General features: G+C 40.0%; 1 protein-coding gene across 1 annotated transcript; it reads left to right on the top strand.

The window, feature by feature from the left end:
• The first annotated feature begins 235 nt into the window (after nt 1-235).
• Nucleotides 236-15,630, top strand: LOC136677189 (endosomal transmembrane epsin interactor 1-like). Its single transcript, XM_066654643.1, has 11 exons — nt 236-782; nt 2,873-2,929; nt 4,279-4,386; nt 6,918-7,037; nt 7,252-7,359; nt 8,077-8,210; nt 9,700-9,832; nt 10,263-10,341; nt 11,652-11,789; nt 13,914-14,206; nt 15,351-15,630. The coding sequence occupies exons 1-11, from the start codon at nt 468-470 to the stop codon at nt 15,603-15,605; spliced, it is 1,740 nt and encodes a 579-aa protein (XP_066510740.1). The 5' UTR covers nt 236-467; the 3' UTR covers nt 15,606-15,630.
• The last annotated feature ends 1,819 nt before the right edge of the window (nt 15,631-17,449 follow it).

Here is a 17,449-nt window from a genome sequence, read left to right as displayed (position 1 = left end):
GGCATAGCATCTTCTCCATGTTTAGTTTTCACCTTACGTTTTGAACTCAAATGTTTCAAATAATCACCATGGACTGAGCAGTAAAAAAACAATAAATGAAGATATGTCCAAAATGTTCACGATGGGGGTCTTCACACTACAACTGCATGACGTGCTCATTGTCCGGCCCTCTCTCCCTCACACACACACACACACACACACACACACACACACACACACACACACACAGGTTTGGGTGGCCTATTCCCATACACTCCTCCCCCTCTCCTCTTGTTCCTTTGCCAAAATATGTGAAGGCAACTCGAGCCCAGAGTTATTTCAGACGTTTCTGCTCAGTTCAGCCTGGATCATGGACGGAGCTCAGCTGTGGTAGTGGAGAGGAACCGTTTGCTTTGGTTCACCGCGAAGAAAATGAAGGAGCCTCACTGCCTGGTCTTTGCCGTCGTTGTTGTGTGGGCTGGTGTCAAATGTCTTTGCCGGTAGTGCTGCCGGGTTCCTGCTGTCGGTTGGCGGGGGGTTCGACTCTCTCCCAGGCCATAGACCGCTCTCCGTGTGCCCGGACCCGCGGGCGCTGCTGCTCGTCCGCTGCACGCTGTCGGACTCCAATGCCGGGCTCCGAGGCACGGCTCCCCGCCGCTCTGTTGCCCGCCCGGCCGCTGCTGTCCCTCGGGCTCCTGCAACTGCTGCTCGGCTGCTCCACGGTGGCACTTTCCTTCGGGGCTCTGTCCCTCAGCAACTCGCCCCCGGTCCGGAACGCCTGTCCGTTTTGGGCTGGATCTTCTGTGAGTATCTCTGGGTCTGTTCATTTACAATAAAACAGTCTAAAGGCTCCGTGGAAATATCACACTAGCCAGTGTGTCAGAATCACAGTGTAGCCTACACTATTTAGTGCATGCCACAATTAAAAGTGCATTAATTATTGTAGGACCTATTTACACCATCAGAATATACTTAAACGGTACTGTAAACAAACTGCATCAACAGGTAGCGGGCTTGTTGGTAAATCTGTGTAATGATGGGATAAAATAACCTCTGAACAGCGCCTACGCAAGGTACACGAAAATTACGTTAAACGATTTTCTATGGGTTTTGTAGGGTTTTATATAAAGTACATATCAGGTTACCCTACAGCTCCTTTGGACAACCTGCAATAGTCACACTAACTTCTCTTTGAATTAATAAATAATGCACATTACATGAGCAAAATCTACTGAACAAGAGCTTATAAAATTTCAGTGACTCAGTGCCTCACTTCCCACCAAAGCAAAGTGTGAAAATCTGTTTTAAATTGTGGTGGTAAATATTGGCCCATGTTTAAAATTCTGTGGAATCGTTTTTAATGGCCGGATGTTTTGCCCTGTCTCCCTCAAAAGCAAACAGACAAAAATACTTTACTTTTAGAAGTATTATGATTTTGTGATGTTCTGAAGATTAATAATTTTGTGGCCATCAGGGACAAGCCATTGTTTCTACTGCCTCTTAACACGGTGCAATTTATAGAGATGTATCAAGGAAGAACAAAATGTCACTCGTCAATCATGTACTGTTCTAATGCCCCCCACAAATGTCTTTCACATGATTCTCAGTATTCTTGATAAACAAACTGCTTTACCCAGCAATAGTAGGAATGATTTAGTACACCAGGGGCATGTCTGTCAAACTCAATTTTATTTGGGATTGTTCAAATGTCAAATTTCTACAATTTTTCAATTCATGAAAATTATCACGCAAGATAATGTGTCCAATGTCTGTTTTTATTAGTTTTATACTGGAGATACAATGCTTTCATTCATTATCTGTAAGCGCTTATCCAGTTCAAGGTCGCGGTGGGTCTAGAGCCTACCTGGAATCATTGGGCGCAAGGGGGGAATACATCCTGGAGGGGGCGCCAGTCCTTCACAGGACAACACAGACACACACACATTCACTCACTTTTTGAGTCGCTAATCCACCTACCAACGTGTGTTTTTGGACTGTGAGAGGAAACCGGAGGTAACCCACGCAGACACAGGGAGAACACACCAACTCCTCACAGACAGTCACTCGGAGCAGGAATCGAACCCACAACCTCCAGGCCCCTGGAGCTATGTGACACTACCTGCTGCGCCACCGTGCCGCCCAGATACAATGCTTATATTATAGAAATATTCTGGCAGTTACACAAGCATCCATAGTGTGTTAGGGTAGTTAAATCCTAACTCCAGGGCAAAATTAATAAACAATTCTCACATTTTAATAATTTTGAATTGAGTGATCAGTTGCAATGTGTGTACCATCCCATGTGAAATTCATTGGAAGGTACACCCATTATTATCTCTGTTCCAAAAACACATATCTCCAGAGTAGAAAACGTACAGGAAAAAATATCTTAATATTCAAAGTAATACTGCAGCATTGTTCATTGTTCCAAAAATGGAGCATTGTTATCATTACATTTCTTGCATAAAGTAAATTACAGCTGTTATGGCCAAAACTATGTAGAAATATGACATTTATTGATAGGAAAATAATGGATAGGAGATAGTGAAAAATAGCTAAATATATAAATGTGTACTATGTACTATGCCTTTTTAATTTTACACTGACATCACTTAATGGAGAACTCCCATGGCACTGGCATAGCCACATGTTGGAGACACTTAGAAATGGGAAGTGGTGGTCAGATTTTCTGAGGAAGGAAAAAAATTATATAGACGGATAAGAATGGGATCAACTTTACTAATAGCAGACTGAATGAGAAACAAAATGTCAGGATATGAATGTGTTCGCTGCCATATGGAAAAGTCTTATGCATCTGCTGTGGCTACATTGCAAAGTTAATCTGTCTGTTTCATGCCGTCTTTGCTGAATTGGCTGATTCTGCTCTCTGCAGGTCATCCTCTCTGGGATTATCGGCCTCACAACATGGAAACGGCCCATGCTCCTGCTGGTATGTGTCTCAGGGCTTTAGTTTTTAACTCTCAGGTTGACATATTCTCTTAATATAAGGGTTTCTAAATTGTTCTTGGCTTGAATATACATTTGAAAAGAAAAATCTAATTGGCGTAACATATAGGGGTATTTGTCCACATAAGAAGGCAGAAGTCCAGGCTTAGATATTACACACTTAAAACATAATTATAAATATATGAGTGTAGACATTTACAGAGGGTTACACAAACATATTTTCCACTGAAAGCTTGAGTGGTTCTTCCTTGATATGGATTTGCTCTGAAGAACCCCTAGGGGCAGATTTATTTTTGAAAGTGTAAACAGCAGGACTACAATTAGCAAATGGTTGCTGTCCTTGTTCGTTCATGATACAATAACACACATACTCTAAAGATCATAAACTGCAAATATGCAGCCAGTTTGAATCAAGGCTAATGGAAGATAGAGTATGATGTACTCCAGTCCGAGGAGAATACTTTATCTCCTTATCATGGATTCTGTTTGTAACTCTTTAAAATTCCTTATCCTGTGTGTCCATGGTGAGTTATTAATGACAGAAATGCTGAAGATAGTGCTGACCTCACACACAGGATCTATGCACAGCAAGCATTCAAATTTGGCCTCGTTAATCTAAGCTTAAACTGTCCATTTTGTCTCTACCTGCAGGCTCTTAGTCTGATGTTTGTGTACTGTTGTTAGTTTATTATATCGTTTGGAATCTTTCCAAGCACTCACTGTTGTATTATTCTGCGGTAACACAAAACAGCAAATCAAACCCATGTCTGCTGTGTTGAGGTAAGTAGAGTTACACACTGCTAAATAAGCTTCTAAAAAGTGAATAAAAAGTAAACTTATAGTGTTTGGCAGACACGCTAATGTTGAGTGATGTGCAAGCTTAATCACGTAACCCATGTAATGCAGGGTTAGAAGTGTTAACGTTATAATGTGTGGTGCTTACTTGAGTGGGGAATTGAAACTGTAGTAATATGAAATGTGAAATAAATATATCATCACTTTCAATCATCACATCAATTTTTATTTTACTACATCATTGGAACACAGCAGCTATCCTTCACACGTTGAACATTTCATGATGAATCGACCAATAGAAATTATTCCAAAATTACCTAAAATAATTTTTTTTACATTGACTTTAAACATTTACATTAAAATTTAATACATGGTTTTTAATTGGATAGTGACGACATCTGAAATATGTTTTGATTTTAGAGTAAACTTAAATATATATATATATATATATATATATATATATATATATATATATATATATATATATATATATTTAAGCTATATTGATTATTAATATTTATACACTTTCTGTCTTAGGTGAATCTGTTTGTGTTGCTGTCAGTGGTGTGCATTCTACTAAACTTGGCGGGCTTCATCCTGTGCTGTCAGGGAGCTCAGCTAGTGTCCAACGCCAGCAGCTGTCCGGTAAGGACACAGACCTCTGATCTGTTCCACTGGCAAAACACACACATCATAATCTAACCCAGGCTGTAATCTGCTGCAGTGGTATAGGAGAGATACTGAAATTACACAGATGAACATACAGTAAAGTGGAATAAGCCCAATTTATATCTTCAGGAAAACTGAGGTCCTGGAATAAAAACAGAGTAGATCCTGTACACTATTTGGCCAATATTTAATAATGATATTGAATGTAGATTGCTGCAGTAATGGTCTCTACTCTTTTGCTCTTGTAATATGATGCACTCTTCCTCAGCCCAGTGTTAGGGGGCTTTTGTACCCCTCTAGCCAACACTTGCATTAAGCATGGTGAATTTAGGCTCAATTGGAGCTGTTCCAGAATGTTCCATTTCATTTAATCCTTTTTTGGAGATTTTTTGGGTTCACCCTAATTGACCTCAGTTCTCTAAATTTCAGGGAATAAATACCTTTTCAATAATAACCATTGATTTATCTACAAACCCCATTTACAGAACAGTTGGGACATGTGTAAAATTAAATAATAACAATAATTTGTGCTTTGGTATTTCTATTGAATTTTTTTAAACTTGTTTTTTGTAAATATAAACACATTTATGAAGTGATTTTTGCACATTCTTGCTTTATACGAGACTAAAGCTGCTCAGCAACCCGTGGTTGCTGTTGCCTGATTCACCTTTTCACGATGTGTCATAGGGCACAAATCTGGACTGCAGTTATGTTAGTCAAGCACACACATTCTGTGTCTACAAAGCTATGTAGATGTAGCTTGAAAAGAATGAAGTCTGGTTTTGTCTGGGTGTAATAAACATTAACTTCCCAGGATAAGATGTCATCTTTATGGCAGCATTTGTCTAAAAACCCTCTGTTTGCCTCCACAGCAATGGAACATTTTCACATATGCAAGTCCCCCTGCTGCAGTCACTGGTGCATACCCTATACCATAAGAGATGTGGACTTTTGCGCCTATCACTGATTACAATCTGGATTGTCCTTTTTCGTCATTAGCAATGAAAACGCATGATTTTTTTTTCATGAAAACAAACTGAAATATGGACTCCTGACCACAGCATTTGTCCAATGTCTTTTAGACAATCTGAGAAGAGTTTTGGCACAGATAGCTCATTAGCTGTTCTGCATAGTATACATGTGGGGCTTTTTTTCCTTGCTTAATATAGTTTCCGATCACATTTCACAGTGTATTGGGGAATCTGTTCATTTACTATTTGTTCAACCTTACTCTTTGTAGACTCCAGATTTCCTGAATCTTTTCAGAATACTGATAATGGTAGATGATAAATTGCCTAAATTCTTTGCAATGGAGGATTCAGAAAAATCAGTTTGAAAATGCTATCATGAATTTTGGCATAAAGTTACATACACTGATTTATTTTTCATTTCAAACTCTGAGTGTTAGCTGAATGGTCATTTCATACCTTCTATATTCCCTTGCTTATAGGGTAATGCTTCAGAACAGTGATATGCAAATTTTCTATGCATTTTTCACTTTTATTTGACCCCTGTTCCAAATTTCTTGGAGTGTGTTGCAGGTATTATATATATATATATTAAAAGTATAATCAAGTTGTTGAGTGAAAATATTGTAAACCATTTCGTCATATACAGGAGGTCCTTGGGTTACGTCAGTCCCGAGTTACGATGTTTCGTGATTACGACACATCTCCCATTTACTGTATAAATCCTTGTTTCGACTTAAGTGGTTTTGCGTCGTAAACGTCGTAACGCGAACTTGGTGTGTGGTGTGCGCGGCGGAAGAATACACGGTTATGCGGCTCGGCACTGAGGAGGATAGGTGTTAGGATAGGATAAGTGCTTACAGTATGTTATTTACGTTATTTAATGTACGTATGTGGGCGGCACAGTGGCGCAGCAGGTAGTGTTGCGGTCACACAGCTCCAGGGGCCTGGAAGTTGTGGGTTCGTTTCTCGCTCCGGGTGACTGTCTGTGAGGAGTTGGTGTGTTCTCCCCGTGTCGGTGTGGGTTTCCTCCGGGTGCTCCTGTTTCCTCCCACAGTCCAAAAACACACGTTGGTAGGTGGATTGGCGACTTAAAAGTGTGTGTGTGTGTGTTGCCCTGTGAAGGACTGGCGCCCCCTCCAGTGTGTATTCCCACCTTGCGCCCAATGATTCCAAGTAGGCTCGGGACCTACCGCGACCCTGAATTGGATAAGCGCTTACAGATAACGAATGAATGAATTAATGTACGTATGTTCCGACTTACACCGAAAATCGGTTTATGACGCAACGTAGGAACGGATCAACGTCGTATGTCAAGGACCCCTTGTATTTGTCAGTTAAAGGAAAATTAAAGACTCAGAGAAGAGTGGTTAAGTCAGACCCAGCCCTGCTACATGGACAGAAATGTGAAAGATTCACACCATAGTGGCCTGCTTTATTTTCACACTCTCTCTCTCTGCATTTTAAATGGCTGTTAAAAAAGATGGACAGGTAGCAGATGACCATTAAAGTGGAGCTTGATTGTGGTGTGTGTTGCAGATTGTTGAGAAGGATGTCTGTAACTGTTGTGCTGATAGCCACACCAGACAATGCCAGGAAGAGAAGCTGATAAAGATTTCTGCCATCCCCTCGTGCACGATAAAGAGAGGGCTGCTCAAGGTTTGGCCTGAGTTTTTAGTAACACTACCATACAATTAACATTACCATTCAGTTCTTCATTAGGAACAATGCAATACTATAATCCTCCACTGAAATTCTCTTGAATGGATGCTGTGTATTTGTGGGAATGACTGTGAAATACAGCATGTAATCAGTTTGAGTGTGTTTTCACTGCATTAAAGTGGGTATTAAATGCTGTTTTTCTTGGTTCCAGAAAGTTCTGTTTGCGTTGTGTGCATTGAACGCACTGACCACAGCAGTGTGTCTGATAGCTGCAGCACTCAGGTACCTCCAGATTTTCTCTACCAGGCGGCCCTGCATGGTAAGAATCCACTAGAATCAATATTGTTTCTATTCTATTCTGCACCTAAATGCTAGGGGCTAGGTCTCCATAAAAGGGATTTAGGCCTGAGCTACATTTTATTCTCGGTAGGGTTTCTCTTGATAGTTGAACTCAGGATTGAACGTTTTAATCAATCAGTCATTTTCAGTCATTATTAAACTTTAAGCCCTGTCCAAGAACTTGAATACAATCTGGTTGTCAGTTAAAACAATATTATGAAACAATATTCATTTTTACATTCTTAAAAGAGATATCAATGCAATGAAGTAGAAAATACATTATGTACTTGCTTTACATGTTTTTATCAAATAAGTTTTTCTCCATTTATAAATTTTACAAATACTCTTCTCCAATCTGAGTAGTTTGTAAAACTAAAATTCCTTAAATGTCTTTGTGCAATGTATATTTGCAACACACTAGAAAACTAACTTTAATTAGTTTTTCTTCTGTACTGATAATGTTGATTCATGGTGCAAAAATACATTATGTATCATGAAAATTGTTTATAGTCTTTTTTAAGAAAATATTTATGGGTTTTTCTGTTTTTTTTACACTGCTGAAACATTATTTACACCTGTAGACTCCCTCTGGACACTGTCCATGGATTCTGACACTGTGAAAGTCACTGGTATCATCTGGCAACTTGGGCCCATGCTAAATTGCTAAACTGGTGTTGGCACTGTTCCTATCTGCCAGGAGGAGACGAGGAATGTTCCAGAAGAAGGAGAGGAGCAGCAGCAGACCCCTGATCCTGAGGAGTTCGTAGCTCCGACCCCACCTCCTTCATACTTCTCCACCTTCTATTCCTATACACCACGACTAGCTCGAAGGTACTAGCCAGCATAGTTTTCATTATGATAGGATACAAAGCATGTTTTTTCTGATGAGTACATTCATCGACTGCTCACAGGGACACGCTGAAAATGTGTTAATGACATTAAAAAATAATGACATTAAATCTTCATTGTGTTAGCATGTTATTATCACGTTACACCCTTAATATTGTTATATATAGTTTAATATTCTAAATAACCTGCATTGCATAAATACAACAGATAACTTTTGGGGATCCCTCTGGTTTAAAAACATCATGACACTTAGCCTAGACAATGACCTGTAATCTAATAAACACAACCAAGCTAAGACTGGTGTTATATCAACAACATTAGAATTGAATAAAACCATAAAAACATGATTATATCTCTAGTCAGCTCAATGTTTATACCAAATAAAAAATGGAAAGCAGTACTGGCCTACGATATTTCACGACTTTCCCATTACATAGCCAGGGAGCTTGCAGACATTAGCCACTGTCCACTGTCCATTTGATTTGAATGTATTCTCTTTTGTAATGATGAAGATTGTTCAGAGTTATAGAGTTGCAATAAGATGTTATATAATGGTGGCGCAGCAGGTAGTGTCGCAGTCACACAGCTTCAGGGACCTGGAGGTTGTGGGTTCGATTCCCACTTCATGTAACTGTCTGTGAGGAGTTGGTGTGTTCTCCCTGTGTCTGCGTGCTCTGGTTTCCTCCCACAGTCCAAAAACACACGTTGCAGGTGGATTGGTGACTCAAAAGTGTCCGTAGGTGTGAGTGAATGTGTGTGTGTCTGTGTTGCCCTGTGAAGGACTGGCGCCCCCTCCAGGGTGTATTCCCGCCTTGCACCCAATGATTCCAGGTAGGCTCTGGACCCACTGTGAATTACACAGTTATTAGTTTATTAAACCACACTTTACGCTGGTATTTGAACTTACATTTAAACTCATTTCCCCATCCCAGCTCTACCCTCATCATTCTCTCAGGTCAGAATTAAAGCTCTCTCATTCCACACACACACACATCCCTGCTGCACAACAGATGCAGCTGGATTTAGCAGCTGTGTGGGAGGTTTTGCTCTTTGGCAGAACAACCAAAAGAAAGCAGTCGGGTGCGTTCCATATTGTGGAACACGATGAAAGAGCTCAGTGAAACATTATGTATGATATAGAGCATGTCTTTTTGGCAGTTTTAAAGTTAGCTGTAAACGTGACTACAGATATCTGACAGATGCTCACAGTAACTTCTGGTTCTTATGATTGAAATTCAGTCTGCTGTTGGTAAAGTTCTGAATGGTGAAAACAGTCAGTATAAGATAAATGAATTTGAAATATCATTATTTCTTTCTAGATCCAGATTAATCACTGTATCGGTGATTGTTTAATATCTGTAGTAGTAGAGCGTCAGTGTCACAAAAAAATCACAAATTATTGTTTTGCGACAGCAATAGCATTTACCATTATGTATGGCATTGGTAACATTGTGTCTTTCTGCTTTGACAGGATGTTTGGTGACAGTGTGATCCCGCTGCCTCATATTTACGGAGCCCGGATCAAAGGAGTGGAGGTTTTCTGTCCCCTCGACCCCCCACCCCCCTATGAAGTTGTTGCAGGAGAAGAGAACCAGCCCATGTCGGTAATTCCAATGTTTAACTTGCACATTTTTGCTTGAAAAGAATAAAGCAAATGTAATACGTTCTCAACATGCCCTCATAATTATACATCAAATAAATCAGGATTTTCCAGTTAAAAATAATTGATCAGCTGATCCCAAAATCTTCTGGGTAATAAATCCCAAGGTGGCAGTGATTTGGAAATCACTGTAAATCACATAAAAATGTATTCTCCCTAATGGCTCAGATTATATAGAAACCACTGCTTTAACTAATATTTTATTTTCACTGTGTAGAAAAATGGATTTTAAATAAATGACTGTACTCTGTATCTCTCAGTCACATGTTTACTTCCAGGATCCCTAACAAGCAGAAGGTGCTGTAGCTTGTGTTGGCAACAGCTCAACCATATTAAGCTTTGTGCTGTTAACCAATCCCATGTGTTTATATCAGGCGCAGAACTCTGAGCTTCAAGTGACAGAGTTAACCGAGGGGCTAACCCACTGCTCTGAGATAGACACCGCCAGCGATGGTAAATAACCTCAGTCTTTATTACCGTCAAGCACAATTTCACATGGCACTGATAGATGGTGTTACAACATTGAATGTGGTTTCAATTAACTTACATGTAAATGAATGTGGAATTTTCCATTGAAAACTAGGATCTATTTTAAAGTTCTTTGTTTTCTTTGGGCAGAGACCACTAACAGCACTATCTCTATATATACTTGAAATAATCTAAGCTATAAACCCACAGTATGTCAGGCGCTTCATCCGCAATTATGTCACCCATGTATTAAAAGAAATGTATTTGTGTCCCCCGTATCTTGTTTCCATCTCCATATGCTTCCTTTTCATGAATAGAGTTGACCCCATTGACTTTCAGTGAAATTTAAAATCAATCTTTTAATGAGCACATTTACTTGGTTCACTGCCAGCATCATCCACCGTACTTATTTAGCTACCTTTCTGGAGCATTTGTAATTTGTTTAGTTTGTCAGCTGGCAGCGGTTTCTGCCTTGAGTATTTGTTTTTCGTCTTATGCACTAAATACATTCTTTTTACTGTTGCTATTTACTAAACTTTCTTGATGTCTTGAAAGTAAACAGACTGATTTGTTGTGTGTTTTAGACTATTTCACAAAGCAGTCCATGCTAAAACACTACCTACAATTAAAACATTATTTTACATTACATACTTTTATATTTAAAAAGCAAGTAAAATTCAGAGGAGTTGGTGTGTTCTCCTCGTTTCCGCATGGGTTTCCTCCCATTTTCCAAAAACATACGATGGTAGATGGATTGTGAGTGACTGTGTGTGTTGCCCTGTGAAGGACTGGCGCCCCCTCCAGGATGTATTCCCGCCTTGCACCCAATGATTCCAGGTAGGCTCTGAACCCACCGCGACACTGAACTGGATAAGAGGTTACAGGTAATGAATGAAGTAAAATTCAGGCTTTATTAATATGAACCTTCATCCATCCATTTTCTGTAACTGCTTATCCAGTTTAGGGTCACGGTGGGTCCAGAGCCTACCTGGAATCATTGGGCACAAGGCGGGAACACACCCTGGAGGGGGCGCCAGTCCTTCACAGGGCAACTCACACATTCACTTTCCAGAGGAAACCCATGCAGACACGGGGAGAACACACCAAACTCCTTACAGACAGTCACTCGAAGTAGGAATCGAACCCACAACCTCCAGGTCCCTGGAGCTGTGTGACTGCGACACTACCTGCTGCACCACCGTGCCGCCCTTAATATGAACCTGAGCATTCTAATTCATAAGGTCCAAAACAAATGTTGAGATTTAAATATGTACTGAAGGTTGTGTTTCACTCAGACAGGTGTCTGCAGACATCAGTGCTGTATCCCACACCTCCATCACAATCTTGTCAGCCTGCATCCAGCAGAAGAACACATTCACAGCGCCTCCGCAGGTCCAACAGTGACCCTGTGCTCGTGGACCTGGCCTCTAAAGGTGATAATGATGTGACGTGATAAATGTTTAGAGTGTAAGACAGTATAATTAGCCCTACTATATCTTGGTGAGTGGGTATTATGGCCCTCACTCTCCCCCATCAATGAGTCAAATGCTATCCAATATTTGTTTGTTAGCTTTTTTTTTTAATGTTAATATAACAATCTTTATTTATTTATTTTTAATTGTGTAGCAATTCTGTTTTATTAAAATTTAGCAATAGATTTTTACAAAGTTATAATGGTTTTATTGATGGATTTAACAGTTTAACAGTTTATTTACAGATTTTGTGGGTAAATTGTAGCAGTATGGTTTCACTTGTTTGCACATGTACACAACACCACATTCCATTTTTTCTAAATGAATACATGTCAGTGTATTTTATCTTTAAGGAAACATTTTGTTCAGTGTGAGTGTAAAATGAGCCTTAACCTCAGTTTAATGAGCTATTGAACAAAAAGCCAGTGGCTTCATGTTTTGAAACAAAGGCCCAGTTATGGGTTATCTTTAGGTAGTGTGTGTGTGTGTGTGTGTGTGTTTCAGAGTCAAAGGTTGGGGTCTGACACTTCACATAGTAAATCTTTGGACCCTCTCACTGTCTGTCAGCAACTTCATCAGAAGCTTTTTAAATATAGAGCTCTACCTCTTCAGTGTCACTGACTGAGCCTCTGCTCTTTGGCACTCACACAGACATCTGAGAGGATGAGTTTGCAGGGCTGTTAAACACATTGCTAGCACGCACTTTTATCAACACCCCTCACAGAAAACATATAGCCATGTGCAAATGTTTATACACCATTGGGCAAATTGCACATTTGTGGATTTTCTAATAAAATAAGCTACTCTTGTATTTAATTTCCACTCGTTCCTCTGAGTTTAAAATATTGGAAAAAATAAAATGTCTAATAAAAAATATTCCATAATTTTCTTACAAATTTGTTAAATTCAGCAAATACACAGTAAATCTCTGTGTTAACGTCTTTCAATTAGAATCTCAATAAAACCTTTAAAATGGAAGTGCACACATGCTTAAAGGCAGTATATGAATAAATGCAGAGGGTCACTAAAAAATATAAGAATATATGGGTAATCTTTGGGCATGTGAGATGTAGATGCCTATAAGAGGCTCCCAGAGTAAAAATAATCCCAGGCATCTTGGCTATGAGGAATTAGAAAAAGCTTTAATTGAGCTTTAAAATTGAAAATGTATGTGTTGAGATGTTACAGTTCCTTCTATATTAATTATCCCATTTTTTATGACTTATATTAATTATGCAAAGTCAGTAAACACATATCAGTACTTGTGTTAATGTAAATGTATGCAAACTGTGCTCTCACAAATGATGGCGCTCCATTAAGTATCTCTGACATTAGTTGGAGTGGGTGTTGTGATCCAGAACTAATCATCCAACCTGACCTCACTAATGGTATTGTGGCTGAATACAATCAAAGCCTCACAGCCATGTTCAGATATCTAGTGTAAAGCCTTCCTAAAGGAGTAGAATCTGTTTAAACTGCCTGTTCATTACCTTGATTATACAGGGTGGCCCATTTAATGGATACACCTTAATAAAATGGGAATGGTTGGTTGGTTTGCTTGGTTTTAATGTAATATTATTCTTTCATGAGTTATTTACAAGTTTCTGACCACTTAAAGTTTCTTGACCACCAAAATGTGTTCAGTGCTGCCCATTGTGTTGAATTGTCAATGCAACCCTCTTCTCCCACTCTTCACACACTGATAGCAACACGTTAAAACCAAGCACACCATTGTTTTTCCTGTGAAATTCCCAATAAGTTTGATGTGTCACATGACCCTCTTCCCATTGAAAAAACAAAAGTTGGATCCAAAATGGCCAAATTCAAAATGGCCACCATGGTCACCACCCATCTTGAAAAGTTTCTCCCCTCCCATATATTAATGTGCCTCAAACAGGAAGTTAATATCACCAACCATTCCCATTTTATTAAGGTGTATCCATATAAATGGCCCACCCTGTAGATAACATCATATATATTTGGCCATGTATTTCATTCTCACTGTTCCACAGTCACTGCTCAGTTTCCATGATATTAAAGACCATTGTCTTCTCTGGTCAACATTTGTCTGTTTTTCCACTTCAGTTATGAGCTGCGAGGCAGCCACTCAGACGGAGTTAAGTCCTGGGACGGGGTCAGTGCAGCCGGTCACTGTGACCCTGCGGCGGGGGAAGGGCCATCGGAGGCCACGCCCCTCCTCTATGGTGGACTACCAGAGCTACAGAGACACCAAGCTGCTTGTGGCCCGCTTCCTGCAGCAGTCCTCTTGCAGCCTGACCCGTGAGGTCCAGGAGCTCATCAACAGCATCAAGACAGTGCTGCGCACAGACCAGGAGCACATGGAGGAGGCTGTACGCTGCGCCAATTTCATCGACCAGGTCAGACACAGGAGACACAAAATAATGAAACCAATAACATGTTTGAATGAAAAAATCAACCATAACATTATGACCACCTATTTGTTTCTTCACTCACTGTCCATTCTCTCAGCTCCACTGACCACAGGAACAATTTGTAATTCTACAATTACAGACTGAAGTCTATCTATTGCTCTGCATACTTCGTCAGCCCCGTTTCACCCTCACACCCACAGGACTCCCACAGAGCAGGTTTGATTTGGGTGGTGGATCATTCTCAGTGATGCAGTGACACAGGTGCGGTGGTGATGTGTTAGTGTGTGTTGGGTTAGTATGAATGGATCAGACACAGCCTTGCTGCTAGAGTTTTTAAACCTCTCATTGTCACCGCTGGACTGAGAATAGTCCACCAACCAACCTACCAGTGAGTGTAGAAACAAGGAAGTGGTCATAATGATATGGGTGATCGGTGTGTGTGTGTATATAAATGTATAGATTTGTGCACACACACAAATAACACACCACTGCTAAATGACACAGAGGGTTCTGAGCAACATGCTGTTATCCAGATGTATTTTCTGGCAAGACATTGCTTATTCCAGTAAGACAAATCCACTCCACATTCTGTATGGATTACAACAGCATGGCTGCTTAGTTAGATTCCATGTGCTAATCTATTCCATGGTGTATTATGAAACAGAAGATTTCAGGTAGGATCCTGACCCACCACGACCCATTCATGAATGAATGAATGAAGCAAAAAACACTGTAACAGGCTCTATATGGTTGCGCAGTTGAACTCCTATAACAAGCATAAACAGGAAAACATTTCTCTTTCAGAACTAGAACAGTACTTCAGTTAACAAGCACACCAGAACAGTGTTAAAGAAGTGATGCCACCCAGTGATAAAGATGAAATTGTGTGTTTATGTATGTGGTTAAACACCTAGGTGCTTATGTATATACTTGTTATAAAATTGATTTCTAAAAATCTGTACATGAATATATATATATATATATATGAGGAGCAGTTAATTGTAATAAGAAACAAATCTGTGCTCTATTTCACCATAAAACAATAAAACATCATCATAATCTCTAAGCCCTAATCATAATCTCACTTTTAACACCCATTTGAATTTCCTGCTCCATCCTTTGTTTCCAGGCCATCACTGGGTCAGGGAGTGATCGAGGGACAGTATCCCAGACAAGGCAGCTGCAGCCAGACTGCACATCCATCACACTGCCACTGCGCAAACGTCCAGGCCTGCTGCACCTGCGTAGCTGCGGCGACCTCAGCACTTTCACATGGGCTGAGCTGCAGGGGGGCACTGCCTCTCGCTCTCGGACTGCAACCCACCGCCACAGACACGAGCGTCCACACAGCCTCATAGGAGTGTCCAGAGAAACCATCCTCTGAAAACTTTAGACTTTCTCTATGGACTTTGAAGCTGGGGGTGGGAAAAGGGGAGGGGTGGTGGTGGTGGTGGGGGTGGGAAAAGGGGAGGGGTGGTGGTGGTGGTGGGGGTGGGAAAAGGGGAGGGGTGGTGGTGGTGGTGGGGGTGGGAAAAGGGGAGGGGTGGTGGTGGTGGTGGGGGTGGTTCGGGGGCTGTATGGACTGCCCTCAGTGACACAAAGCCTGGCGAACATAGTTTGTAATTTTGAGGAATGTAATTTTATGTCTGTTACCAAGTTTAGTTGTATCTGCAGGGTTCCAGTGGTGGTAGAATTTACTTTACATTAGCTTGAGCAAAATACTGTGCCACAGCTGCGTTATGAATGTTAGAAAGCACCAGAAACATCACTGCAGGATATGAATAATTTCTTTCTTAGAAAAGATGCACTTCTGATATAACACTGGAGATTAAAATAATATTTAGTTTTTACTAAAACACTATTATTTACACTATGACTTTGTATTATTTTCCTTTAATTCAAGTTTACAAAAGGCAAAAATCAGAATGAGGCAAAGCTTAAACCACACCTGGGTTCGGTTTATTATTTCATGTCACATTCAGATTTGTTTCTATTTTGATTATCTTAACTGTCTGGTCTTGAGTCAGGTTTGTGTATTTCACATTGTCCTGTCTACCAGCTTAGTTACTGAGATGAATGTGTGTCGGCAGTGTGTTTTGAAAAAGGCAGGCTAATGAAAGGGCTTATGAAATAAAAGTTTAAAAATCTGCAGAGAGAAATTTTTAAATATGAAATTTAAAGCCATGACAATCTTCTATCAAATAAACACTTTTTTAAAAACCTTGCTGGGAGGCTTTGTGTGGGTATGTGGAGAGTATGTGTTATCTGCACATCTGAATTTATGTATTCCTGTTTTTCAGACCAGAACAGAACTGAAAAGTGTTGATTAGATGGTCTGAGCTCTTTGAGGATGATCGTACTGGGGTTTGATAGGATTAAAGGGGATTTCCACTGAAAACAATTTCTGTACTGTTTCGTGACCCGTTATGGAAGTGTAGGTGCTGCTGTCTGCAGCACAGTTACATCCCTGATGCTTAGGCTGTTGTCTGTGAAAATGAGTTGAGAATTGATTCTACACCTTCACTTTGGATTAATCAACTGCACTTGCTGCCCCATTTCCACATAGATATGGTTATCCCTAGTTTAAATAACCTGCACACTTACTGTGAAATTCACATGTGCTCTGAAATGATGTAAATACAATGCAGGTTTATTCTGAGCTCAGGGAAGTCTCCCTGTTTATGAGGCTTAAAAAATATATATATTCAGGTACCTGGAAAAAGTAAAGGCAGTGTGGACACTAATGGCTCTGGAAAATAAATAACCTCCCCAGTAAACATTTGATTCAACGTTGAAATAACGTAATGACTGCCGTCTAATCAACGTTCTCTTAAGGTTGAAAATGAAAGTTGAAAAGACGTCCAAACACAGATATTGAAAAGATGACTATTAGACGTATTTTGGACGTCCATTGACGTTATTAATTGGTCCCGAAAAAAATTACTTGTATAAAACGCATTGTGGACGTCCACTGACGTTATCGATTGGTCCCCACTTAACTAACTTATTAAGATGGATTTCGGACATCCATTGACATTTAAAATATGTCCTTGACGGACAAACTACTTTTAGACCTATTTTGAACGCCCAGGGACGTTTGTTGTTTACTGGGTCTGCTATTTTGATAAAACTGCACATCTAAAAGTGTTTTGTGATTCCATTTAAAAAAAAATACTAAATAAAAAGTGTCAGCGTGTCAGCGTGTTTGTACTTTCTCAGTAAGTCGTT

The sequence above is a fragment of the Hoplias malabaricus genome, chromosome X2, assembly GCF_029633855.1.
Source record: "Hoplias malabaricus isolate fHopMal1 chromosome X2, fHopMal1.hap1, whole genome shotgun sequence".
Lineage (NCBI taxonomy): Eukaryota > Metazoa > Chordata > Actinopteri > Characiformes > Erythrinidae > Hoplias > Hoplias malabaricus.
The sequence above is the reverse complement of the archived record's forward strand: the minus strand, read 5'-3'. Positions and strand labels throughout refer to the sequence as shown.

What these genes read in the sequence shown, in the direction of transcription:
- LOC136677189 (XM_066654643.1), top strand. Translation starts at nt 468, where the DNA reads ATGTCTTTGCCGGTAGTGCTGCCGGGTTCCTGCTGTCGGTTGGCGGGG. An exon ending in CGTTTTGGGCTGGATCTTCT is followed by an intron (nt 783 to 2,872) that starts GTGAGTATCTCT and finishes TGCTCTCTGCAG; the next exon opens with GTCATCCTCTCTGGGATTAT. An exon ending in CCAACGCCAGCAGCTGTCCG is followed by an intron (nt 4,387 to 6,917) that starts GTAAGGACACAG and finishes TGTGTGTTGCAG; the next exon opens with ATTGTTGAGAAGGATGTCTG.